This window comes from Macrobrachium nipponense, chromosome 16 (assembly GCF_015104395.2).
Source record: "Macrobrachium nipponense isolate FS-2020 chromosome 16, ASM1510439v2, whole genome shotgun sequence".
NCBI lineage: Eukaryota > Metazoa > Arthropoda > Malacostraca > Decapoda > Palaemonidae > Macrobrachium > Macrobrachium nipponense.
In genome coordinates, this window is record NC_087209.1 from 82,488,067 (window position 1) to 82,510,144 (window position 22,078).

General features: G+C 38.3%; 1 protein-coding gene across 1 annotated transcript; it reads left to right on the forward strand.

Moving 5' to 3' along the window:
- Nucleotides 1–12,620: 12,620 nt before the first annotated feature.
- LOC135195385 (uncharacterized) lies at nucleotides 12,621–13,637 on the forward strand. Its single transcript, XM_064221641.1, has one exon. It carries the CDS (start codon nucleotides 12,621–12,623, stop codon nucleotides 13,635–13,637), a length of 1,017 nt encoding a protein of 338 aa, XP_064077711.1.
- The last annotated feature ends 8,441 nt before the right edge of the window (nucleotides 13,638–22,078 follow it).

The following is a 22,078-nucleotide window of genomic DNA, read 5'->3' on the forward strand; positions in this document are numbered from 1 at the left end:
CGGGAGAAAGACACAAACACACACACACGGGGTATAAAAAAAAAAGAAATCTGATCGGTTAATATCGTTGTAATGAAGACTGTTGTCTCGCTTGTAATATAAGTTTGTTTATTAAGGTTCCATTTAACTTTCGGCCAAGACGTTATCTTACCACCGTGTCTCTTATTATATATCGGTCATATTCATTACACAATACTTAAAATGTATCAACATTTTAAAGTTATATTGGTATTGCCGAAATTCACGAACACCATAACAGGATATTTTAACCTTATCACGTAAGCCAAGTTTACAGCATCGGTTGCTGTGCGTTTCCTACAAATTCTACAATAGGAAGCTATAAAGAGAAGCTAAGCAGCACTTGATTCTCTCTCTCTCTCTCTCTCTCTCTCTCTCTCTCTCTTTTTACTAGCTAACTTCTCTCTCTCTCTCTCTCTCTCTCTCTCTCTCTCTCTCAGATATACTAGCTAACTTAGTGACCTGATGCCACCTAGAAAAACCCCTGCGCTCAGTATGCAGTTCCGGTATGTCATTAGTGTATTCAGAAGAGGATCAGTGACCCAATAATATTGAAGATTGCCCTTCCTGACAATACCCATAAGCATAACCAGAGCAAAGAAATTTCTCATCTCTGATACTGTAATGTCATACCACTCTTGTTCCCTTCAGTGTTCGCTTGCTATATTACCTCATTTCATAACATGAAATCAACGATTGGATCTCTCTACAGTCAGTTCCGTTATAGAATCATTAAAAACAGAATAAAAAAAACTTTATTCCTGATATACTTCCATTAAAATCGAAGGTGTGCGGCAAAAAATGGTCACCACCAATCCTTTGCCACACAGAATTAACTGGTTTGACATTTCTGACAACCTCCTACGCCACCCTTAACACCACCACCCCCCCTCCCCCCGCGCAGTTCATACAAATAGAAGACGAGCAGTGCAAACGTCCAGCTAGACCTCTAATAAGGCACTAAGTAGTACAGAAACAATATCGATACAATTTGCTATGAAGGCGCGCAAATTTAAAAACTTAAGAACGTCACATGACGTAGACAACATGTGAGGGACGACTTCTGCAAAACGTCATATGACGTGGTTGACCTTTTAAGGTTTAACTGTTGTTTTTCTAGAATTATGTATGCACTGATATATTATAGACTATATATTTCGTTGACCTCAGGTGATAGGTGAAGTCATTTGGGCTTTCCTTAAAGTGGCTGACATAAAAAGAGTATCATCTACTGAATTGACAGTTACCTTTTAAAATAGCCTACAGAGCATATGACCCCTATACGTCCAAAACATATGCCACATTTTTACACTTGTTCATATAACTTGAGTTTTAACCAAAGATACTACATTGAAAATATCAGTAGGATATAAAGTAATACATTTCAAATAATGGAAACTATTTTAATAGACTCCAAGAAGCTAATAAGCGAAAATAAGCAGCGGAGTATCATATCTGTATCGGCCACACCAGTGAACAAAGCATACAGGTAAGGCAATTTGCCAATACTGCTACCGACCTCACTGCATGAAAACAGTGCTCGGCGAGTCATTCAGTTCTATAATTTAATACTGTTAACAAGAAACGGTGATTAAGAAGACATCAAAAACATGTGGGGCCCGAGTAAGTAGGAAAGTTTACTGCAACACTCTCAATATTGTATGGAGGCATTATGCCATTTTTTTTTTACAGATATTTCGAATGTTATATCATGAATATCATGGTTATAATAAAAACTTGTTGTGAATTATGTTTATTAAAACATATAATCAAATAACTAGTGAGAACAAAATGAGAACATTTTATGTCCTATTACAAAACATATAACATTCATATTATACAATCTAATACCTTGACCATTCCCTCAATCTGTTGGTCATCGAATGAACAAGGTTGAAAATATGCTACGGTCTCCGTCTGAGAGTTTCCCCACTGAGAGTTCATGTGAGCCATGAGTTGCTGTGTTGTTCTCTCATGTTCCATTGTCCATGTGTTCACCATCTGGGCCCACACGTGTTACATCACATTCATATCTGCTCCTTTGCTCAGCCATTCAAGAAGAAGCAGGTTATCCTGTCCGGCAAACCACTCTTGAACAATGCGAGCAGTGTGAATGGGACTCCAGTTGTGCATGAACAGGATGGGCCCTGGTGGGAAGGGAAAATTCCTTCTTGTAACGAAGGCAAGAAGGAGGTTTGCAGCAGCTCAACATACTTAGCTGCTGTAAATCGTCCCTCGATACGGAACACATCACCCATGCCATGCAGGCACACCCAGGCCCATACGTTGCAGATGACATGGCCTGATCGAACCACCTCAACGATGTTACAGGGTTCATATCTGAATGAGAGAGAAAAATGGGGGTGTATAATATAAATCATAATATACCTTTGGAGAATTTAAATTCTCAGTGATGAACAACGCTGAAAGAATTCTATTGTCTAATTATTTATTTAATTATATTTGAGGAAAAAGAACAAATGATGCCACTGTCCCCTACATAATACTTATCTCAGAAATAGCACTCTTATTTATGTTTACTCCCTTTATATATTTTGACAGTCCACTTCCGTGGAAAAAATCTGAAGATTAATAATTAATATAAAGAAGAAAGGAATTGATAATTGATGCAAGTAATGATTTTGCTTATCATACCAAGTTCTATTTGTTCGCCAACAATGCAGCTTCCCATGTGATGTGGACGAGAAGCACTTCTCGTCAGTAAAGATGACCTGGCCCCAAAAGTCCAAACCCTTATCAGCATGACGTTGGGCAAAATCAAGCCTTCCCGCCTTATGTCGCTCCGTCAAGAGCTCCTTCATCGCTGGAGTTCTGTGATGAATCCCAGCAGCGTGGAGTCTTTGTCGTACTGTCATCGATGACACTTCTGATCCAAGGTCTTCATGGATGGCCTCGGCGTTGGTTAAGGGTTGCTCTCGAGCCGCCCTGATAATGGCGTCATCCTCAGCTGGGGTGGTTTTCTGTGGACCCCCTGGCCTAGCTAAGAGAACATATTATCTTAAATGTTTAACTTATAATTTACATAACATCGCAATCTATTCTAGATTCTTCGAATTTTGTACTCGATGGATTGATCATAATTTAGTAAACATGGCCGTATATTTTTGGTATCAAAAGCATATCAAATGGAACGTGATTACATATTTCCATAATATTCTCAATTTGGTTGGTGGTTATAAAAACTGTAAATCATTCTTGAGCCATCACTGAAATTACATTTAATATATTTAAACTATAGCTTTCATAAGACGCACAATGACTGTGACGGGGTGGGCACAAATAAAATGCTCTTATAGGCTTAATTTTACCGAGACATCTCAATCGACTATCTAACTTTGTTTATGGTTGAGGTCGGCAAGGGCCAACCACCCACCGGTGTAGAATTATGGAGGTGCACCTGAAATATTACTGTGGTGTTGGAATGGCTGTGGATATCTGTAGCCTAACCAAAATTATAATAGCGAGACGAAATACTTTTAAGAAAAAAACTTTCTCTTTAAATAAGCAAGATTAAATAACCATGGACAATGTAACATATCCACCAATCAACACAATAAACATACTAACAATTTACTTATGCAAATCATAAGATGTTAACGATAATTTCTGCAGGTCTAAAATATTTTAGATATGTTTGTTTTGTATTTGTACTAAAGGTAATATAAGTTACAAATTACAATTGTTGCAGAAATTGACTGTAAAAGGACACCAAACTCAAGTATAAACTCTTTACAACTATCTGCATTTTTTTCAGGAAATAGGTGTGCGAAATGTAATTGAGTAATAAATTTCATATACGTATTACAATTTTGAAATATTGAAATTGTGAAATTATACTAATGATTGTATTTGATATTGTTCCCCATCTTGCAATTAAAGTTGTAATTGTAATTCGATAACAGGTCAGGTAATTATGATTCTAATTGTAATAGACATAAAGCAGACGTAATTACCCCTAACCTGCTTATATTACATAGAGTATGCGACAGTAGCTACTTCATACGAAATGGATGAGCATAAAAATAATGGGAACAAAAATAAAAATTTTTTTATGTATACATGGGAGAAAACTGATTAGAAATTGTGATTTTTCCACTGCACTTCGGCTTCTCTCGGGGCACCTGTGAATTGTTCAATCTTTAATAAATCGACTTTATCTTTCTCGGGATCTAAGGGCTTCATGTCTGCACCCTTATTTGGCCAGTCAACCAATTCAAATCCTCTCGACCTTGAAACCATTCCTGGTTTATTCTGGCCGTATGGATGGGGCAGCCGTCATGAATGAAAATGGCAGAGAAATCATGAAGAATTCTAACGTATTTTTCACTGGTGAAACCTTTCAGTCTTGGTGATATCACATATACCATGTAAGGAAATCCAGGCCCACACGTTTACGGTTACAAGCCACTCCTGGCCACTTTGTAAATGTTTCCTCTGTGGTATCTGAAGGAAAACAATCTGAATTTTTTACAATTTACACGTTGCTTTCCGTAACAGGGAAAATAATGATATATCGTTTGGGGAAATGTAATGCTAAGTAACAACCCCTGCATTAAGATAATGTTTATTCATCTATGAGTATTAATACTTATTACAAGTTTGCCTCCTCCAACCTCTTATACACTAAAACAGCTCGAAAACTGATTAGTGGAATTCACGTTAAGAGAGAAACAGCACCACCTTTAGTAAACAGTGTTTCAAACAGACAATTAACAATTTATCATAATGAAGACATACAGAATTTTAAACGTTATCAATGACAATAATGACCTGAGATGTTGCAATGCCAGTAACAGCCAATCAATCAATCAGTTTCAGTAATCGTGTTATTTAATATATCACTTTCTTCAGTGATAACGATATCACTGCCACAGCACCCCTATTACACGCTAACAAATTTGTCATCCAATCATGGCTAAATTTTGATTGGTTATGTGTCCTCTGCTAGTAGTATTCGTTATAGTCTCCAAATGAACAGCAACATATAGTTCTCCGGGCGCATATCGTCGCTCTACGAGAAAGTGGGCTTTCAATACGTGTTGTTGCACAGCGTCTTGACGTCTCCCTTACAACAGTAAAAAAATAGAAAAGGAGGCACGCTTAGACTGGGAAAGTGACCGACTTTGGATAGCATTTATTTATTTCATCTATTTATTAATTTTTTAAACTATGAACCTTATAAACCCGTGAAATTATGAAACCTAAATTACAGTTGCCTTGGTCCTGTTGAACTCTAATAGTGATTCTTTCTCTTTACTTCCCAGAATACCAAATAGCGTTCCCATAAGTAAACAGGCTATAATTAATCTTGATTATCTAGGTATCTGCATGTTAATTACGTATTTCAGTTCGAAAACCTCCACCACGAATGACCACCCGTTAGGATAACGACGACATTCGACGAGCAGCATAAGAAGATCCTTTTACCAATACTATTGCTATTTGTGAACGTCTGGCATTAAATGTTTCGGCTATGACGGTTCGAAGACGTCTGCATGAGGCAGGAATACCTCATAGAATTCCTGCCAAGAAGGAATTTCTCGCCGAACGGAATCGTGGTGATAGGCTTGCCTTTGTTCAACAGTTTGTGGGGGAGGATATGGAATTTTGGTCTTGAGTCTTATACAGTGACGAAAGGTCTTTTTTTACCAGAAGTCAAGGCAGAATACATAACTGAAGATCGAGTAATATAAGGTGAGTCTCTATAATCATTAATAACAGTCAGACTATAATAATTATAAGCAAGGGTAATATTATAATCAAAAGATAATCATTTTGTCAATAACCGTGTATTTTCCGCAAACTGAATTATATTGCCACGAGAAGTGTGAAAATAAAAATTCTTTATTGAAAAACCCCCATTAGTTCTACTATGGCCAGCTTTCAGGCATTAAGCAAATGCATTATTAATGTTATGAATAATCACGTAGGCAAACTTATAATATAGAGTACAGCCTGTTTACTGAATTAAAGAATATCATATCATAACGGACCGTTGCAGATCAAATTTACTGCTATTATAAGTATTAATCCTTGCAGATGAATAAACATTCTTAACTTATTGCAAGAGTTGTTACTTATCATTTTATTAGTTCTTCGTTGGCCGAGTGGTTTTCGAGCTTGGCTGCCAATCTGGTGGTCTGAGGTTCGATTCCCGGCCCGGTCAGCGCGGAATCAGAGAAATTTATTCCTGGTGATAGAAGTTCCTTTCTCGATATAGTGTGGTTCGGATCCCACAATAAGCTGTAGCTCCCGTTGCTAGGTGACCAATTGCTTCCTAGCCTCGTAGAAATATCTAATCCTTCGGGCCAGCCCTTGGAGAGCTGTTAATCAGCTTAGTGGTCTGGTAAAACTAAGATATACATTGCATCTACCTTAGCATTTTATTTCTCCAAACGATTTAGCATTATTTTCCCTATTACGAAAAGCAAAGCGTAAATTGTTAAAAATTAGATTTTTTCCCTTCAGATACTACAGAAGAAACATTCTTTACATCCCAACATTAAATTTACGTATGAATTGGAAAACAATAACCAACTGCCTTTCTTAGATACGATTGTTATCCATGATGACGACCATTTTCACACAGGTATTTTTTGAAAGGCAACGTTCACAGGCCTTGGTCTTAACTTTCATAGTTTGTGTTTTTTTCAATTTTAAATTAAGTTTGTTGTTCACCCTCCTCCACAGAGCCGTGACATTAACTTCTGATTGGAGTCTTTTCCACAAAGAAATCGGAATCCTTTACGATTATTTTAAATCAAATTGTTACCCCTCATATATCTATATATATATATATATATACATATACTATATTATATATATATATATATATGTTATATATATATATATATATATATATATATACATAGGATGTATATATATATGTTATATATATACATATATATATATAGTATATATATGATATATATATATATGGATATAATATATATTATGTATATATTATATATATATATATATATATATATATATATAGATATATATATACATATATGTATATATGTATATATATATATATATATATATATATATATATATATATATATATATATATATATATAAAGATAAATGCCACGAAGGATGGCATTTATCTTTATTTATGGTTATATCACGTTCCTAACTTTCGTGATTCTGTTATACTATATATATATACATATATACATATGCCCTAATCATGCCAATCAGCCCTTGCCCTGGATGCCAAACCTGCTTTACACGAGACCTCAACACCCAGTAGTTTTGCATACCAACCACAAAACTACACTCCTTCCTGAAGAAATGCACAAATCTGGAACCATCACAACATATAGATATATATGCATATATATATATATATATATATATATATATATATATATATATATATGTATATATATATATATATATATATATACATATATAAAATATATATATATATCTATATATATATATATATATATACATATATGTATATATATATATATATATATATATATATATATATATATATTTATATATATATATATATATATATATATATATATATATATATATATATATATATATATATATATATATATATACTAAATATATAAATATATATATATATATATATATATATATATATATATATATATATATATATATATATATATATATATACATATATATATATATATATATATATATATATATATATATATAGATATATATAAATATATATATATATATATATATATATATATACTATGATATATATATGTATATATATATAATATATATATTTAAATATCTATCATACTATATATATATATATATATATATATATATATATGTATATATATATATAGCATATATATATCTATATGTTGTGATGGTTCCCAGATTTGTGCCATTTCTTCAGGGAGGAGTGTAGTTTTGTGGTTGGTATGCAAAACTACATCTGTGTGAGGTTCTCCAGGGCAAGGGCTGATTGGCAAAATTTGAGGGGTTCAAGATCGTGTTCGGGGGTTGGTAACGAAATTTGTTAGGATTATGGTGTCCTAGCTAGGGACCCTGATGAACCACGGTAAAGGGATAATAGCAATTAGAGGGGCGGGCGTGCTCAAGCTGGGAGAGCAGTGCAACATGTTTAAGCCTCATGGTGTATTAATTCAGGTTCGTAGGATGATTTCCCACAGTCTGTTTGCAGTAAGGCTTAAGTAAATAAGGCTGGGACCCAAGACATTGGTGCATTCAGGGTTGCTCCCTAGGCTTGAAGGATCATTGTGACGTCGCATTTGAGTAAGGTACTGGTAGTTGTCTTTGCGAAGTGATGCAGGTTCTTGGCAAATCATTGGTTAGGTCAGCTACGGTTCGACTAGGAAATTTCATTAGCTCATAGAAGGTAGCCAGAGCTGAATCCACGAAAATGGAGACCCTTAAAATTGTTCAATTGAGGGAGGGTTTGAGAGCTAGAAGCCTCCCAATGGTGGGGAACAAATATGAATTGTATCAGCGTCTAAGTGAGTCACTAGAGAAGGAGGGCAGGAGTGTTCAGGAATTTTTAAAGGAACTCGAGGTCAGGCAGGACAGTGAGATCAATCAGGACCATGAGGCAGGAGAGGACATTGAGCCATTCTCAGAGGAGGAGGAACGTTTAAATGTCGGGGATAGTGCATCAGTTATTGGTGGGCAATCTGCTGCTTCAGGGGGCACTAAACAGTCGAGCATGAGTTCTACTGGGAGTAGTCGTGTGTTGGCAGCTGCTTCTAGAGCCAGGTTGGAAGCAAAATTACGGAAGTTGGAAGACCTGTAGGCCATAGAGCGAGAGGAGGAAACTTTAAGACAGAGGAGGGAGAAGCTTAGGTTGGGGGCAGAGATAGCTGAGGTAGTGGCAGAGGAGAAGGTTTTACAACAATTTGATGAAAATCATAGAGAAATAACTCCCGTTACTAGGATAAGGGAGCACATAGACCCTGACATGGACAGGAGTGAACAAGCCATGGGTTTGGGTGCAGTAGCGCCTGAAGTCAACTCATGTGGGAATAACCAAGGGGACTTAAGTAATAGGGAAATCTGGCAGACATTAATCTCTTGCAGCCTCAAATGCTTGATGCCCAAGCAGGATATGGCTAAGTTTAATGGAGATTATACAAAGTATTTTAGGTTCATCCGCTCATTCGATGATGTATTTAGCAGCCAGTTGACAAATGAAAAGGAAAGGCTGAGGTATCTGGATTTATATACAACAGGTAGGCTAAAATGAGATAGTGGCAGCTTGCCTCCACTTAGATGCTTCAGAGGGCTATAGGCAGGCAAGAAAATTGCTGGAGGAGCGAAACGGGAATCTTGAGCAATTAGCCACCGCATACGTGGATATGGTAATCGAATGGAAGGACATGGGGGAAAATAATGCGGAAGACTTTGATGAGTATGCGGTGATGTTAAAAACCTGCAGAAATGCAATTTCGTGCATCCCTTATGGTATCGCTGAATTGCAGAACCCAAAAACAATCAGGTTGATCCTGAGCAAATTCCCATCTAGTGTGCAGGATCGATGGTGTAAAGTTGCCGACAAGATAATTAGCGAGAAGAAGCAGACCGTACAGTTTGATGATTTAGTTAGTTTCATTGAAGGGGAGGCTAGGGTCTTAAAAAATCCCTTGTTTGGGCGCTACCTGTTCGAGAATGGTAAAAGGTGGGCCACCCCTGGGTTAGGAAAAGGTTCGGCACCAAGCAAATCAGAGGGTTTAACGAGGACAAGGAAAGTTTCATGTAACAAAATTGGGGATGCTCCACTTTCATGTTGGCACTGTAAAGGACCATATATAATCTATGAATGCGACCAAATAGCTAAAATGGGGCATGGGGACAAACTAAACACCATTAAGGAATTGAGGCTTTGTTTTGGTTGTTTGAGAAATGGTCATATGTCCCAGTATTGCAGATACAGGAAAAGGTGCAATGTATGTAACAAAAACCATCCAACTCTATTGCACCGACACCAGGAAGTAGAAGTGGTGAACCAGAGAGCGCAAATAAGGCCTTAGTGGTTCAGGGGGAAGGTACACATGACAAAATTGCTATGTTCAGAGCAGTTAAGGGGGGTAGTGCTGGCACAGGGATGTCAGTTGTGCCAATAAGGGTTAGGTCAAGGGTAGGAAGGGAATTTGTGATGAGGGCCTTTTTGGACAATGGGAGTTCTACATGCTTTTGTTCAGAGGCCTTAATGAAGACATTAGGTTGCACTGAGATGCAAAACGTACAGGTGAGTGTTGAAACCATCAATGGAACAGGGGAAATTGCATGTAGCCTAGTCTCAGGATTGTCAGTATTAGACTATGAGGGTAAGAATTGCATTACACTCCCCCCAGTGTTAAGCACCTCCCGCATACCTATCGATGAGTGTGATGTGGTCAGGGCCGGAGATCTGGAACGCTGGCCACATCTGCAAGAAATAGATATCCCAGATGTGGATGCTAAAGTGGGATTATTAATTGGAAACAATGTTCCTCACTTACTTGAGCCGAGGGAAGTCATTAACTCAACCCGCCTCCATGAGCCACATGCCATACGAACATTATTGGGCTGGGTAGTCTGTGGGGCAAAGGACAAGAGGTGTCAAGAGCACATCAATAGGATCCAAGTAACAAGCAGGCATTTGGAGTTAATACTGCATGCTGGTGGAAGATTATAATCGAGACTTCCAGGATGTGGCATCTCCCAAAAGGGAAATGTCCACAGAAGATAAGAAATGGCTAGATCTAATTCAAAATGGGGTTAGAACTGTAGAGGGGGGTTATGAGGTGCCACTGCCTCTGCATGACAATCTTGGACCCTTGCCAGAAACAAGAGATATTGCATTGCGCCGTATGCACAGCCTTCGTAAGAAGCTAATGAAGGATGGTACCTACGCTAAGCAATACAGTACCTTCATGACCGAGATGCTACAGAAAGGATATGCTGAGCGAGTGACCTTGGCCAGCAAGGAAAATGTATGGTATATTCCTCATTTTGGTGTGCAACATCAGACAAGGTCCGTGTTATATTTGACTGTGCGAGCAGGGTGGAGGGCACGTCGTTGAATGACCTAATATTGCAGGGACCCGATATGATGAACTCTTTGCTGGGTGTGTTGGTTAAGTTTAGGGGAGGTCTGTTTGCCTATACAGGGGATATAAATACAATTGTTTTACTGGTACGGGTACCAGAACATCAGCAAGGACTGCCTCAGTTCTTTTGGTGAGAAAATAGTTTCAATGAGGAGCCAACTGAATTTAGAATGGCTGTACATCTGTTTGGGGCCTGTTCATCACCAAGCATTGCGAATTTTGTGCTGAAACAGACAGCAAGCGACTTTGGGAATGGGTTCTCCAAAGGAGCATGGGACACCGTTGCTAACAATTTCTATATAGATGACTGTTTGAGAGCCGAAGATCGTCAAGATGCCTTGTTAAGTAATTTGTTAGAGGTTAAGGAGCTTTGCAAAAAAAGGGGATTTACATTGACAAAGTTCAGTAGCTCATGCGTGGAGGTTTTGTCATCCATCCCAAGGGAGTGGTACGGTAAGGGCATTTCAGGGTTCTTAGATGGATCAGGGTCACATAAGACAAAGGCATTGGGAGTACAGTGGGACTTGGCCACTGATGAATTGGGTGTCCAGGCAGATCTGGTTTCAGTTCCAAGGACTAAACGCAGCTCGTTGTCAGCCATAGCCTCGATTTACGACCCCCTCGGCATATTGGCACCAGTTTTAATTGAGGGACAGATAATTCTGCAGGACTTGTGTAGATTGCAGACAGGCTGGGAAATGGGATTGGACTCGACACCACTGACCGCATCAGGGAGTGGGTGAACAAGTTGAATCAAACCAAAGGGGTGAGTGTGCCAGGATGCCTAAAGGTTATTGGGTGGGAGTCAGCTACCCTAATTCAGCTGCATCTGTTCTCGGATGCAAGCATCATGGCTTTAGGAGTAGTGGCATACTTGCAGGTCACAGATCAGTGGGGAAATGTATCATGTAGATTCATTATGGGAAAGGCAAGGGTAGCGCCCTTGAAGAATGTTTCAGTACCCCACCTAGAGCTTAGTGCAGCTGTACTAGCTGTAAGACTTGGAACCACAATTCTGGCCATGATAGATTTCAAGGTGGATGAGGTCTATTATTGGACAGATTCAACAACTGTCTTGTGTTATATTCGAAATGAGGAATCCAGTGCTAAAACCCACACTCGCCACAAATTTGAGAAATGCATTTTATCGTACATCTGGAATCCCCTTTGTTTCCTCTTTCGAATGGTGTAAGTGAGTGTATATTTTGATGATGAGAATATGGTTCAATTTTGCATTATATGATCTGTACTTTTGTAAATATCAGCATTAATTTTGCTCATCAATTGTACAATCAATCATACAATCAATCAGTCAATCAAATTGTGCACAGTCTAATATTTTGTTCATATATAACATCATATTTTTGGATTCCTAAACATTACAAAAATTCAAACCTGGAGAAAATATCTTGAAAAATAAAAGAGTTATGGAATTTTTAAATTTACACATTTAAAGGCCTTTTTCTCCATTTTTTTAAAATGTGGTGAATGTGGGTTTTAGCGCTGGACCCCTCAAATGATCAAGCAAGGTACAAAACATTTGTAGCAAACCGTGTCTCTAGGATAAGGGAAGGTAGTGATCAGAATGAGTGGAGGTACGTTAACTCTGAATGGAACCCAGCAGACGATGCATCACACTCCCAGCAGTATGAAATGTGGAGAACAGGGCCGGGTTTCTTGCTGAAGGAGTGTTTTTGGACAGCAGAACCAGCCCACATGTCCAACAGTGTGGAGGGACTAGAAGTTAGACGTGAGATAGGTCCCAAAAGGGCGCAAGTCTGCCAAACAATTAGCTACAGGTTGCATAAAATCCTCCACCACTACTCAAAGTGGATCCGGCTACTCAGAGCCAAAGGTTGGGTCATATTATTTGCCAGATATTTAATGTACAAACACAGGCAGCAGCTTAGCGAGCTAAACGTGCATTTGTCCACACAAGTTATGAGCTTGGCAGAGAATGTGGTTGTGCAGGTGGCACAGTGTATGACTTATGAGGTAGAAATAGCAAGTCTTGAGAAGGGCAGCACCATCAGGGTTTCCAGCTCCTTAAGAAAATTGAAACCAATCCTGAGAAATTGGCAATTCTACGTTGGAGGGAGGTTATCACTGGCAAATATCGCCCCGAGTGAAAGGAATCCAATTATTCTGCCATATAAGGGCCTCTTGACTGACATGGTTATCCAGTATTATCATGAGCGTTCCAACCATATGGGCATAATGTATGCACTGGGTCTAATGAGTGAGAAATTTTGGGTGGTTAAGGGCAATGCAGCGGTGAGGCGCGTGCTAGGGAAATGCATCAAGTGTCGCAGGGTACATGGAAAGGTAATTGAACAGCAAATGGCCGATCTACCAACTGATCGCGTGGAGTCAGGGAAACCACCCTTCTATCGCACCGGGAGTGGACCTTTTTGGGCCATTCTTCGTGAAAAGGGCAGAGCACAGACCTTACAGACCTTACAGACCTTACATCTTGTTCGGGTTGCCCCAGGTCCCTCAGTGTGAGGCACCTCTAATGTCTACCAGAGAGTTGCTAGTACATCTTCCGGTATATTTGCATCTTCCAATCTTGGATGGTCTGGGATGCAGTTTAGATATGTCGAGCTTATTCTTAAACATCATCTACGCTCACTCCTGATATATTCCTCAGATGAGCTGGCAACGCATTGAATAGACGCTGCATTATCGATGCTGGTGCGTAGTGGATTAATGTCCTGTGTGCTTTCCTTATTTTTCCTGGTATAGTTTTGGGCACTATTAATCTACCTCTGCTTGCTCTTTTGATATTTTTAGTTCCATGATATTTTCATTTTCTGTTATTCCTTCTATCTGTTTTCCATGCCTGAATTATCATGTAGCGTTCTCTTCTCCTTTCTAGACTATATAATTTTAAGGATTGTAGTCTTTCCCAGTAGTCTAGGTCCTTAACTTCTTCATTCTAGCTGTAAAGGACCTTTGTACAGATAAAGCACTGGGAGTTTATACTCACCTGCTTGAACATGAGGGCCATACACTTGGAAGTAGCGTCAAATCTCACATCAGACTCATTCATTAGTGCCTTCAGAAGGTTTTTGGCTCGTCGTGGACAGGTTGGGATGATTAGATGCGACTGCGGCACTAATTGTATGGGGTCACGGAAGGTTCTCGACTTCAGTTATGAGTTCTTGGGAGAAAACAAGGTGCGAAATGAGTTGCTCCAGTGTGGGGTGGAATTTGTTTTCAATCCCCCAGGCGCCTCGCATTTTGGAGGAGCATGGGAACAATTGATAGGTACTGTGAGGAGGGTCCTAGATGTAGTCTTGGGGACACAGCAATTGGATTATGAGGGATTGTGTACTCTCTTTTGTGAGGTGGAAGCAACAGTTAATAGTAGGCCCCTTACCATTGTCACCTCAGACAGTAGGGACCCAGCTCCACTCACACCAAACAAGCTTTTAAACATGGGAGATTCACCCGCAGGGTGCGACATTGCAACAGGTAGCTACTCTAAGCAGAGATGGAAGCAAGTGCAGCATATGGCCGAGCAGTTCTGGGCACATTGGAAATGCAAATACCTGTCGGGGTTACAACAGCGAGAGAAGTGGTTCAAGGAACAACGAAACGTCAGGGTGGGAGACATAGTCCTTATGGTCAATGAAAGTGTAGCACGCTGCCATTGGCTTCTGTTTATTGGCTCGCAGTAGTACAGTACAAAGCAGGGAAAGATGGATCGGTTAGGACGGTGACTGTCCGAAAGAGGGGGGGGGGGGGGGGGGGGGGGGGGGGGCAAGGATCATGACCAGGACACTGATCAAAAACTTGTTTTAATTCTAGAGGAAGAGCAGGACCTAGTGGCCAATGCTAAGCAATAGGTGCTGAACCCCCTTGCGGTCAAGAGGTTTCAAAGGGGTGGGTGTCAACACGGGAAAAGTTTGGGCATTTTCTCTGCACGACTGTTAACAATATGTCCGCTGCTTGACTAAAAAACAATATGTCCGCTGCTTGACTAAGAAACAATATGTTCGCTGCGCGACTATTAACAATTTGCTTGCTGCGCAGTTGTAAACAGCTGTTTTCACAGTAAAAGAAAAATTTGGTAATTGAATTTCGGGCTACTCGATATAAGATATAAGCGTATACTCTTGTCCCATCTCAAAAGAAAATTTTTTTATTTACAAGTGAACAAGTTCCCTTTTGTTGACACTAACGTTGATTTTGGACGCTTTCCCTATTTCGTCTCTCCCTTTATGATGAGCAAGAAAAAGGAACCATCGGCTCATTTTCCCCACCGCCTGGTCAAGTGCGTGGGAGGCAAGCTTGGCCTTTTGTGTTTAGTCCTAAGAGCAGACGGATGTGTATGGCCTTGGAGGAAATTAAGCGATTTAGGAGGTAAGCATTGCAGTGTACTGAGATTTTATAGACTAAGAGCTAATAGAGGGTTGTTGCTGATGAATAACAATTGATAGCTAAATAGAGCAGTGAATATGATGGAAATACAGGCTCGTTCAACGAGTGTCGTTAGGGGTCACGTGCACAAATTATGATGCCTTTCCCCTTCAGGAATGTAGGCAGCGGACCACGAGGGGATTAAGACAGACGGTTCTTACAGTGGGAAAGCAAACGATTTGGTAAGTAAAAAGGGTATTATTTTGTTAAGAGATCGTTATAATTTAATAATGAATCCTTGCATGAGAGATCTTATACTTTGATAATGAATTAATGCATGAGAGGTCTTAAGGGGTTGGACCAGGGTGAAACGCGCTACGGGCCGGGATACCTGACGGGTAGAGATCGCTCATGACATTTTTAATTCCTCAAAGTGCATGGTGATGCCTATGTATATTTCTTAAAGATTCTGTGTGCACTTATAGTGATTTTAACTATTGTGATGACTGAGAAATTGATTCTAATGTGAATTAAGGGATTTACCTGTCCTAGTGTTAAGGAGTTATCATTTAACTAAAATGGCAAAATTGTCACTACTGTGAATATTTATGTTTGTTCATTTTTTAAGTAACCGATTGTAATAAAGGCAAAATACTACAGTCAATGTTTCTCTCTCACACCCAGTTGGGCCAGCCACAGATGTTTTTTGGATATGGGAGGTACTAACGACACATTTTTTGTTTTTCTTTTTTTTATGAGTTCAGCAGACAGTTGCTTGAAGTCTACGTGAGTCACAGATGTTACAGGTGTCCTGGGAATAGACAACAGTGCCATTGATTTTTCTTTCCTTTTTTAGATGTTAGCCATCGCTGACGTAAGTTTTTTTTATCATGGGTGAATTTGAATTTATTTTTCTTTCGGGGCAGTTTTTGTGAATTTTTAATATCTCAGTTTGTGACTTGGAGTCATTGTTAGGGACTGTGTTTATAGTTTCAGCCGTTTGATGCTGCAGAGAGATTTGGGGGAGAATTTTGGCATTTTTTGAATGTATACATAATGGCACTACATTTTTTTTTTCTAGATATTTGTGTTCTGGAAATTATTAGCCATTTGCACAATTGTGTTTGTTGCAACTTTGCCAGAGATAGGAAACTTAGTTAAGTTTCTAGTGGCCTATGCCGTAGTGCATATGGGGAAGTCTTTGCTTAGATACTTTGAATTAGGAGTTTTGTTGTAATGAGTAATGGCACACTGGTGATTTTTTCTAGAATTTCCTGGGCAATTTTATTTGCCGAGTTTTTGCTTTTCTCAGAATTTATACTAAACAGAGAGTTTATAGTTTTTGACTATAACATTGAGTTATTTTATTGGAGAATTGGAGACATAATTGGAGATATGATATTTTGGCCATGTGATATTTTTTATTTTTTTGGAGATATTCCACAGTTTAGGCCTATGGTGGTGAGAGCTATGTTTAGTTCAATTATTTTTGCAGCCATTTTTGTTGCAAATGGAAACCTTTGTGAGGAGATATGGGGAAGTATTTTTTAGTGTGTCAGCTAGATGGTTTGAGTGCATTTTTCGGATGTGGAGTTTCTTTTTTTTTTTATTATCCTGCTTGGAGTGTAATAATCTTTTTCGGAGACATGTTTTTATTCCACATGGGTTATTAATGAAATGGAAAGAATTACTTATATCACTGGAGTGGTATTATTATTAACATGGTGATATATTTGGGTGGCATTACGGCGTTGCAGTTTTATGAGTCCCTATGGAGATGTCGCATTTTTTATTTTCACCAATAGGTTATTTTTGGCGGCATATAATTGCTGAATTGTGACATTTCTTAGAACAGTAGTTTATATCCCGAAAGGATAGGTGATAATTTGTTTGAGCAATATCATGAGGGAGTTATGTCTTTAAGGACAATTTTTGAGCACCTTAGTCATATCCTGAGGATAATTTTGTGAATTTGCCTATGTGGTGTCAATATAGAACTTTTTTTTTGAGAATCATGGTTTTCTGAAGTTGCAAGTCTGACTAGACAAATCTATACTGTAGTTCGAGCACCTGACGTGTTCACAGGTGGATATTTGCTGATAATGCTGTGATGAGTCCGGTTGCTGACTCTTTTCCTCTAGTGTTGATTACTCGGAGTTCTGCACTTTTCTGAGAGATGCTGATTTTAGCATTTCACAGAGATGTGTCTATGTAAGGGGATTGTTTTCGACCGTTTCCGATCGAAGGAAAAGTTGCAATGGCAAAATTCCGTAAGGATACATATCGCATTTAAGGAGAAAAGTTGGGTTATATATATTATATGTATTGTGTGATGGGGAAAGTTCACTTATTATTATTGTAGTTATCTTTTTTATATTTTTTTTTATGGGATTTGTCGTAATTGGGGTTGAGTTTTAAATAGCATTTCTATTTTTGGACAGGAGATATAATTTGTCAGGATTTGTGAATTGGATAATATGGGTGTTTGACATTGTATTTCATAGAGATTAATTGTATGGACAGTAAAGGGTTTTGCTGTTAAGCAGTAAAGAGTTTTTTACTCATTTTGTGGGTTACTGAAATATCAGAACTTGAGAGAACATTTTCAGTGATAATCTGATGCTGGGTTTGTTACGGGCTCATTACTTTTTTTTACTTGTGAGAATTTGTGAGTTTGAAAAGTGATGACAGAAGTCCGTGGAGTTTCTGTGAGTTCTGGGTGAGTGTGTGTGCTGATGTGTGAATTTGGCGAGTTTTTTTGTTTATTTTGTGAATTTGGAGAATTAACTTGGAGATTTTAGTATTTTCTTTACGGGGTTATGATAATGACTTATGATTTACGATCTTATGGAGTTCCTTCACGAGTTGTAGTTGGAAATGAGTTCAGTGGTCATATTAATGGGGTTCATTGGGAAGACGTTCAGTTAGTATTTTTTATAATTTTTGAGATCATTACTTGACAGTAGTATGTCTGGGGTTAATTTTTCTTTAATTGACCGATGACATGACTGACATACTGCAACACCATAAACATCATTCAATGCTAGCAAGATGCCATTCAGCGATTGCAGAGATGTTGCTGATGTTTGCCCACTTATGAGAGTTTCTACGAGTCTATGGGGTTCTACAGAGCTTTTGGACTACAGGAGTCGCCAATTGTCTTCCGCAAGGAGGCGTTTCGCCTTTTTACAGCATGTTTCACGTGTCTGTACAGCAGCAGACCAATCACATACACAGGAGTGTGATAAAGTTCAAGATGAAAATATGTTTTTCCACAACAAATTGTTATTATAGCCCATATGCAAGTTGTTGAGATGATGTATGATTGGCATTATACTGCCAGAGACATGCAGTTATTTTTTATCATAGTGTTTAATGAGCTGGCCAATGTCTTTTTTATATATATAAGCTGTTTTATGTGAGCTGTGGCTAGGCTGGTGCTAGCCTAGAGGTGGCCGAGCTATCTGTAACATGATAAGGGGGATTTGCTATGAGATATGCTTTAAATGATATATCATGTGATATGCTGTGACATTTCTCAGAATGTAGAGAATCAGCAATTTAACTTCCTTAGATACACAGTGTCCGAGCAACAGCTTAGGAATGCTTACGCAGCTTTCTTCGAGGTGGTGTGATCAAAATTGCTGTCTTAAGCAAATCTGTGCCTCGTCCTGTCGCAATGAGAGCTTGGTGTAGAGGTTACTTTGAAACTGGTCTTAAGCAGTTTCGGGGCGTGAACATTAAGTGTGGGTTTGTACGTATGTGTGCGAGCCTTTTCCTCCTATATAATGAATGTAGGCTTATCATGAGGGGAAGTCTATTACAGAGAAGGCAGGGCCGGGATGGCTCTGCCAAGGTATTTTTGTTAGTGTCAGTGCAACTGTGCTGAAATGGGTGAGTGTTATTATATCTGTTTTGGACAAAGTGTGGCTGGATTGTATTTGAATATTTATTTCAGAGATGTTCTGTTTATATGATTTTTTATTATGATCTTGTCTTACAAAGAGTGTTTCTCCCTGTCTTTTAACAGGCCGTTTTCTGGAAGAGGGGAACTATTTTCTGGAGAAGAGTGGGGATTGTTCATTGGAGAAATGGTGTACTGACTAATTACTATGTTGACTGTGTCTATCTGTTATGGCTAAACTAATGTTGGTGTTAGATTAATCACCGAGGGTTATCTGAGTTATTTGGACTTTGAGTTAACATTTCATTTAATCATTCTGTTAAGAATCTGAGTTATTCAGTTAATACTTTGCTTTTAAATAAATGCATATTTTTGTAATTCACGACTCTGATTTGATGACCTAGATACTGAGAGAGAGAGAGAGAGAGAGAGAGAGAGAGAGTTGTTGCCAGTCTCGAGAGAGAGAAAAAGCTGTTGGGTATCGGGAGAGAGAGGGAGAGTTGTTGCCAGTCTCGAGAGAGAGAGAGAAAAAAGCTGTTGGGCATCAAGATAGAGAGAGAGAGAGAGAGAGAGAGAGAGAGAGAGAGAAAGTATTACCAATTACCAGTTGTCTGAATAACGAGATAATTGACCATCTCGTATATATATATATATATATATATATATATATATATATATATATATATATATATATATATATATATATATATATATATATATATATATATTCTCCGAATAATCACACTTCTTTTCCAAATAAAAGTATATAATTATTGTTGAGTTGGTTGCTGAAGAAGAGAGAGAGAGAGAGAGATGGATGGTGATTTATCAACCTTCATGTTTCCCAATTTAATTAAAATTCAATGGAAATGTTGGTTCATAGACTAGGGAATATTTCCACATCGTATTTTTTTTTTTAAAGATATATTTTCCTGTAGGCATAATTACGTCACGTTATATAAGATATGTCATAGGGCTATAATACACGATACATTGCCCACGCATATCTGGTATGCAATTTCACAGTTCAGTCATAAGTAGAAAATTAAAACAATTTTCTTACAGAGGAGTTATCAGGTATAGAAAAGATTCTAATATCAATTACTTCATATTCATAAAACGTAAACTCGAAATGAAAAGTTATACATGATCTGAGAAGTACGTTTTTGCATTATTACAAGGATGATTTATTAATGTCCAGTGAGTGAAAGATATCTGAGAGGAATATATTAAGGCTTCACATAAGAAGTTTTAACTGTTCGATATTACTCCATTACCTTGATAGGATCGCGTGAGTCAGGACCTTACATTCATTTGTGACATGGCATCGTTTACAAACCCAAATACCGTTTGAGCTTCCTCCTAATCTGTCCCCTGTGGTCGTTAAACATACTGTCAAGAATGAAACTCTCACTCACCATCTCTTAAGTCAAAGGATCCTAATGATTATAACTAACATCAAATTTATTCATTTGCTATTCTATGATCTAGTGTAGGTAAACTCGTCTGTACAACCTTTCTCCAACAATCTCTTTGGTTGAAACTGCTTTAAGACTCTTTCCTTGTTCTAGTTGACAGCCGGCAAACCTTCAATCACAAGCGTGGACCCTGGGGAAATGCTAATCCTTCCCTGAGGAAAACCAGCTGGCAGAGAGACAAAGGATTAACCATGTGTGTGCCGCCATCTTGAAACCTGGGCCACGAGGTAACCATGACCGTGTGAGATACCCACATACCGCCATCCGGACGGAAAATGCTCATAATCACCAGAGGCTATAAAAGACCGCCTTAGAATTTGCCGGACGCTTGTCCAGGAATGCCTGTCCTTCCCACTTGCTCTCTTGAACTACCCCACTACCCCATCTTAAGTGTGTGGCTGCTGTGGGTCTAGTATTCCTTTGTTATGATTTAACTCACTTGCCCCCAGCATCGCTGGCCCCCCCTGAAGTACGAGGAACAACTCTCCTGACGAAGGTAAAGTTACCTTATTACTGTTTTCCTGTTTCCTTTTCCTTTTCATCCCAGAGAGTGATCATAGATGTTTTCGATAAGTACAGATCACACACACACACACACACAACACAGGAGACACACACACACAGCGACACAGCACGCACACACACACACACACACACACAAAAAAAAACACACATATATATATATATATATATATATATATATATATAGATATTACACACACATATATATATATATATATATATATATATATATATATATATATATATGTTTTTATGTTACATATAACAAAGAGATAAAGAAAAAAATTAGTATGAATTAAAATCTGCAAAAGTTTTGTCATGAATATATTTTGTTTTACAATCTCCTCTCTCTCCTCTCTCTCTCTCTCTCTCTCTCTCTCTCTCTCTCTCTCTCTCTCTCTCACACATATTTTTCTATGTCTCCCCTTTCGCCTTTTCTCATTATCTGTCCTATAAAAATGATCTCAGTATTCATCACATTTACTCAACTCTCCTGTCGTCTATTATTATTTATTGTTGTTTTTTTCATATTTGATTGAATAATCCTCCATCTAATCTTAACGTAACTGCCCTTTTCTAATATTAGACTTTTTTCTTAAGCCATCAGCTAATGCTCATTCATGTGATATTCCCTTTCTTTACTTGGAATTATTTACTTATATATATAAGGGATCGTT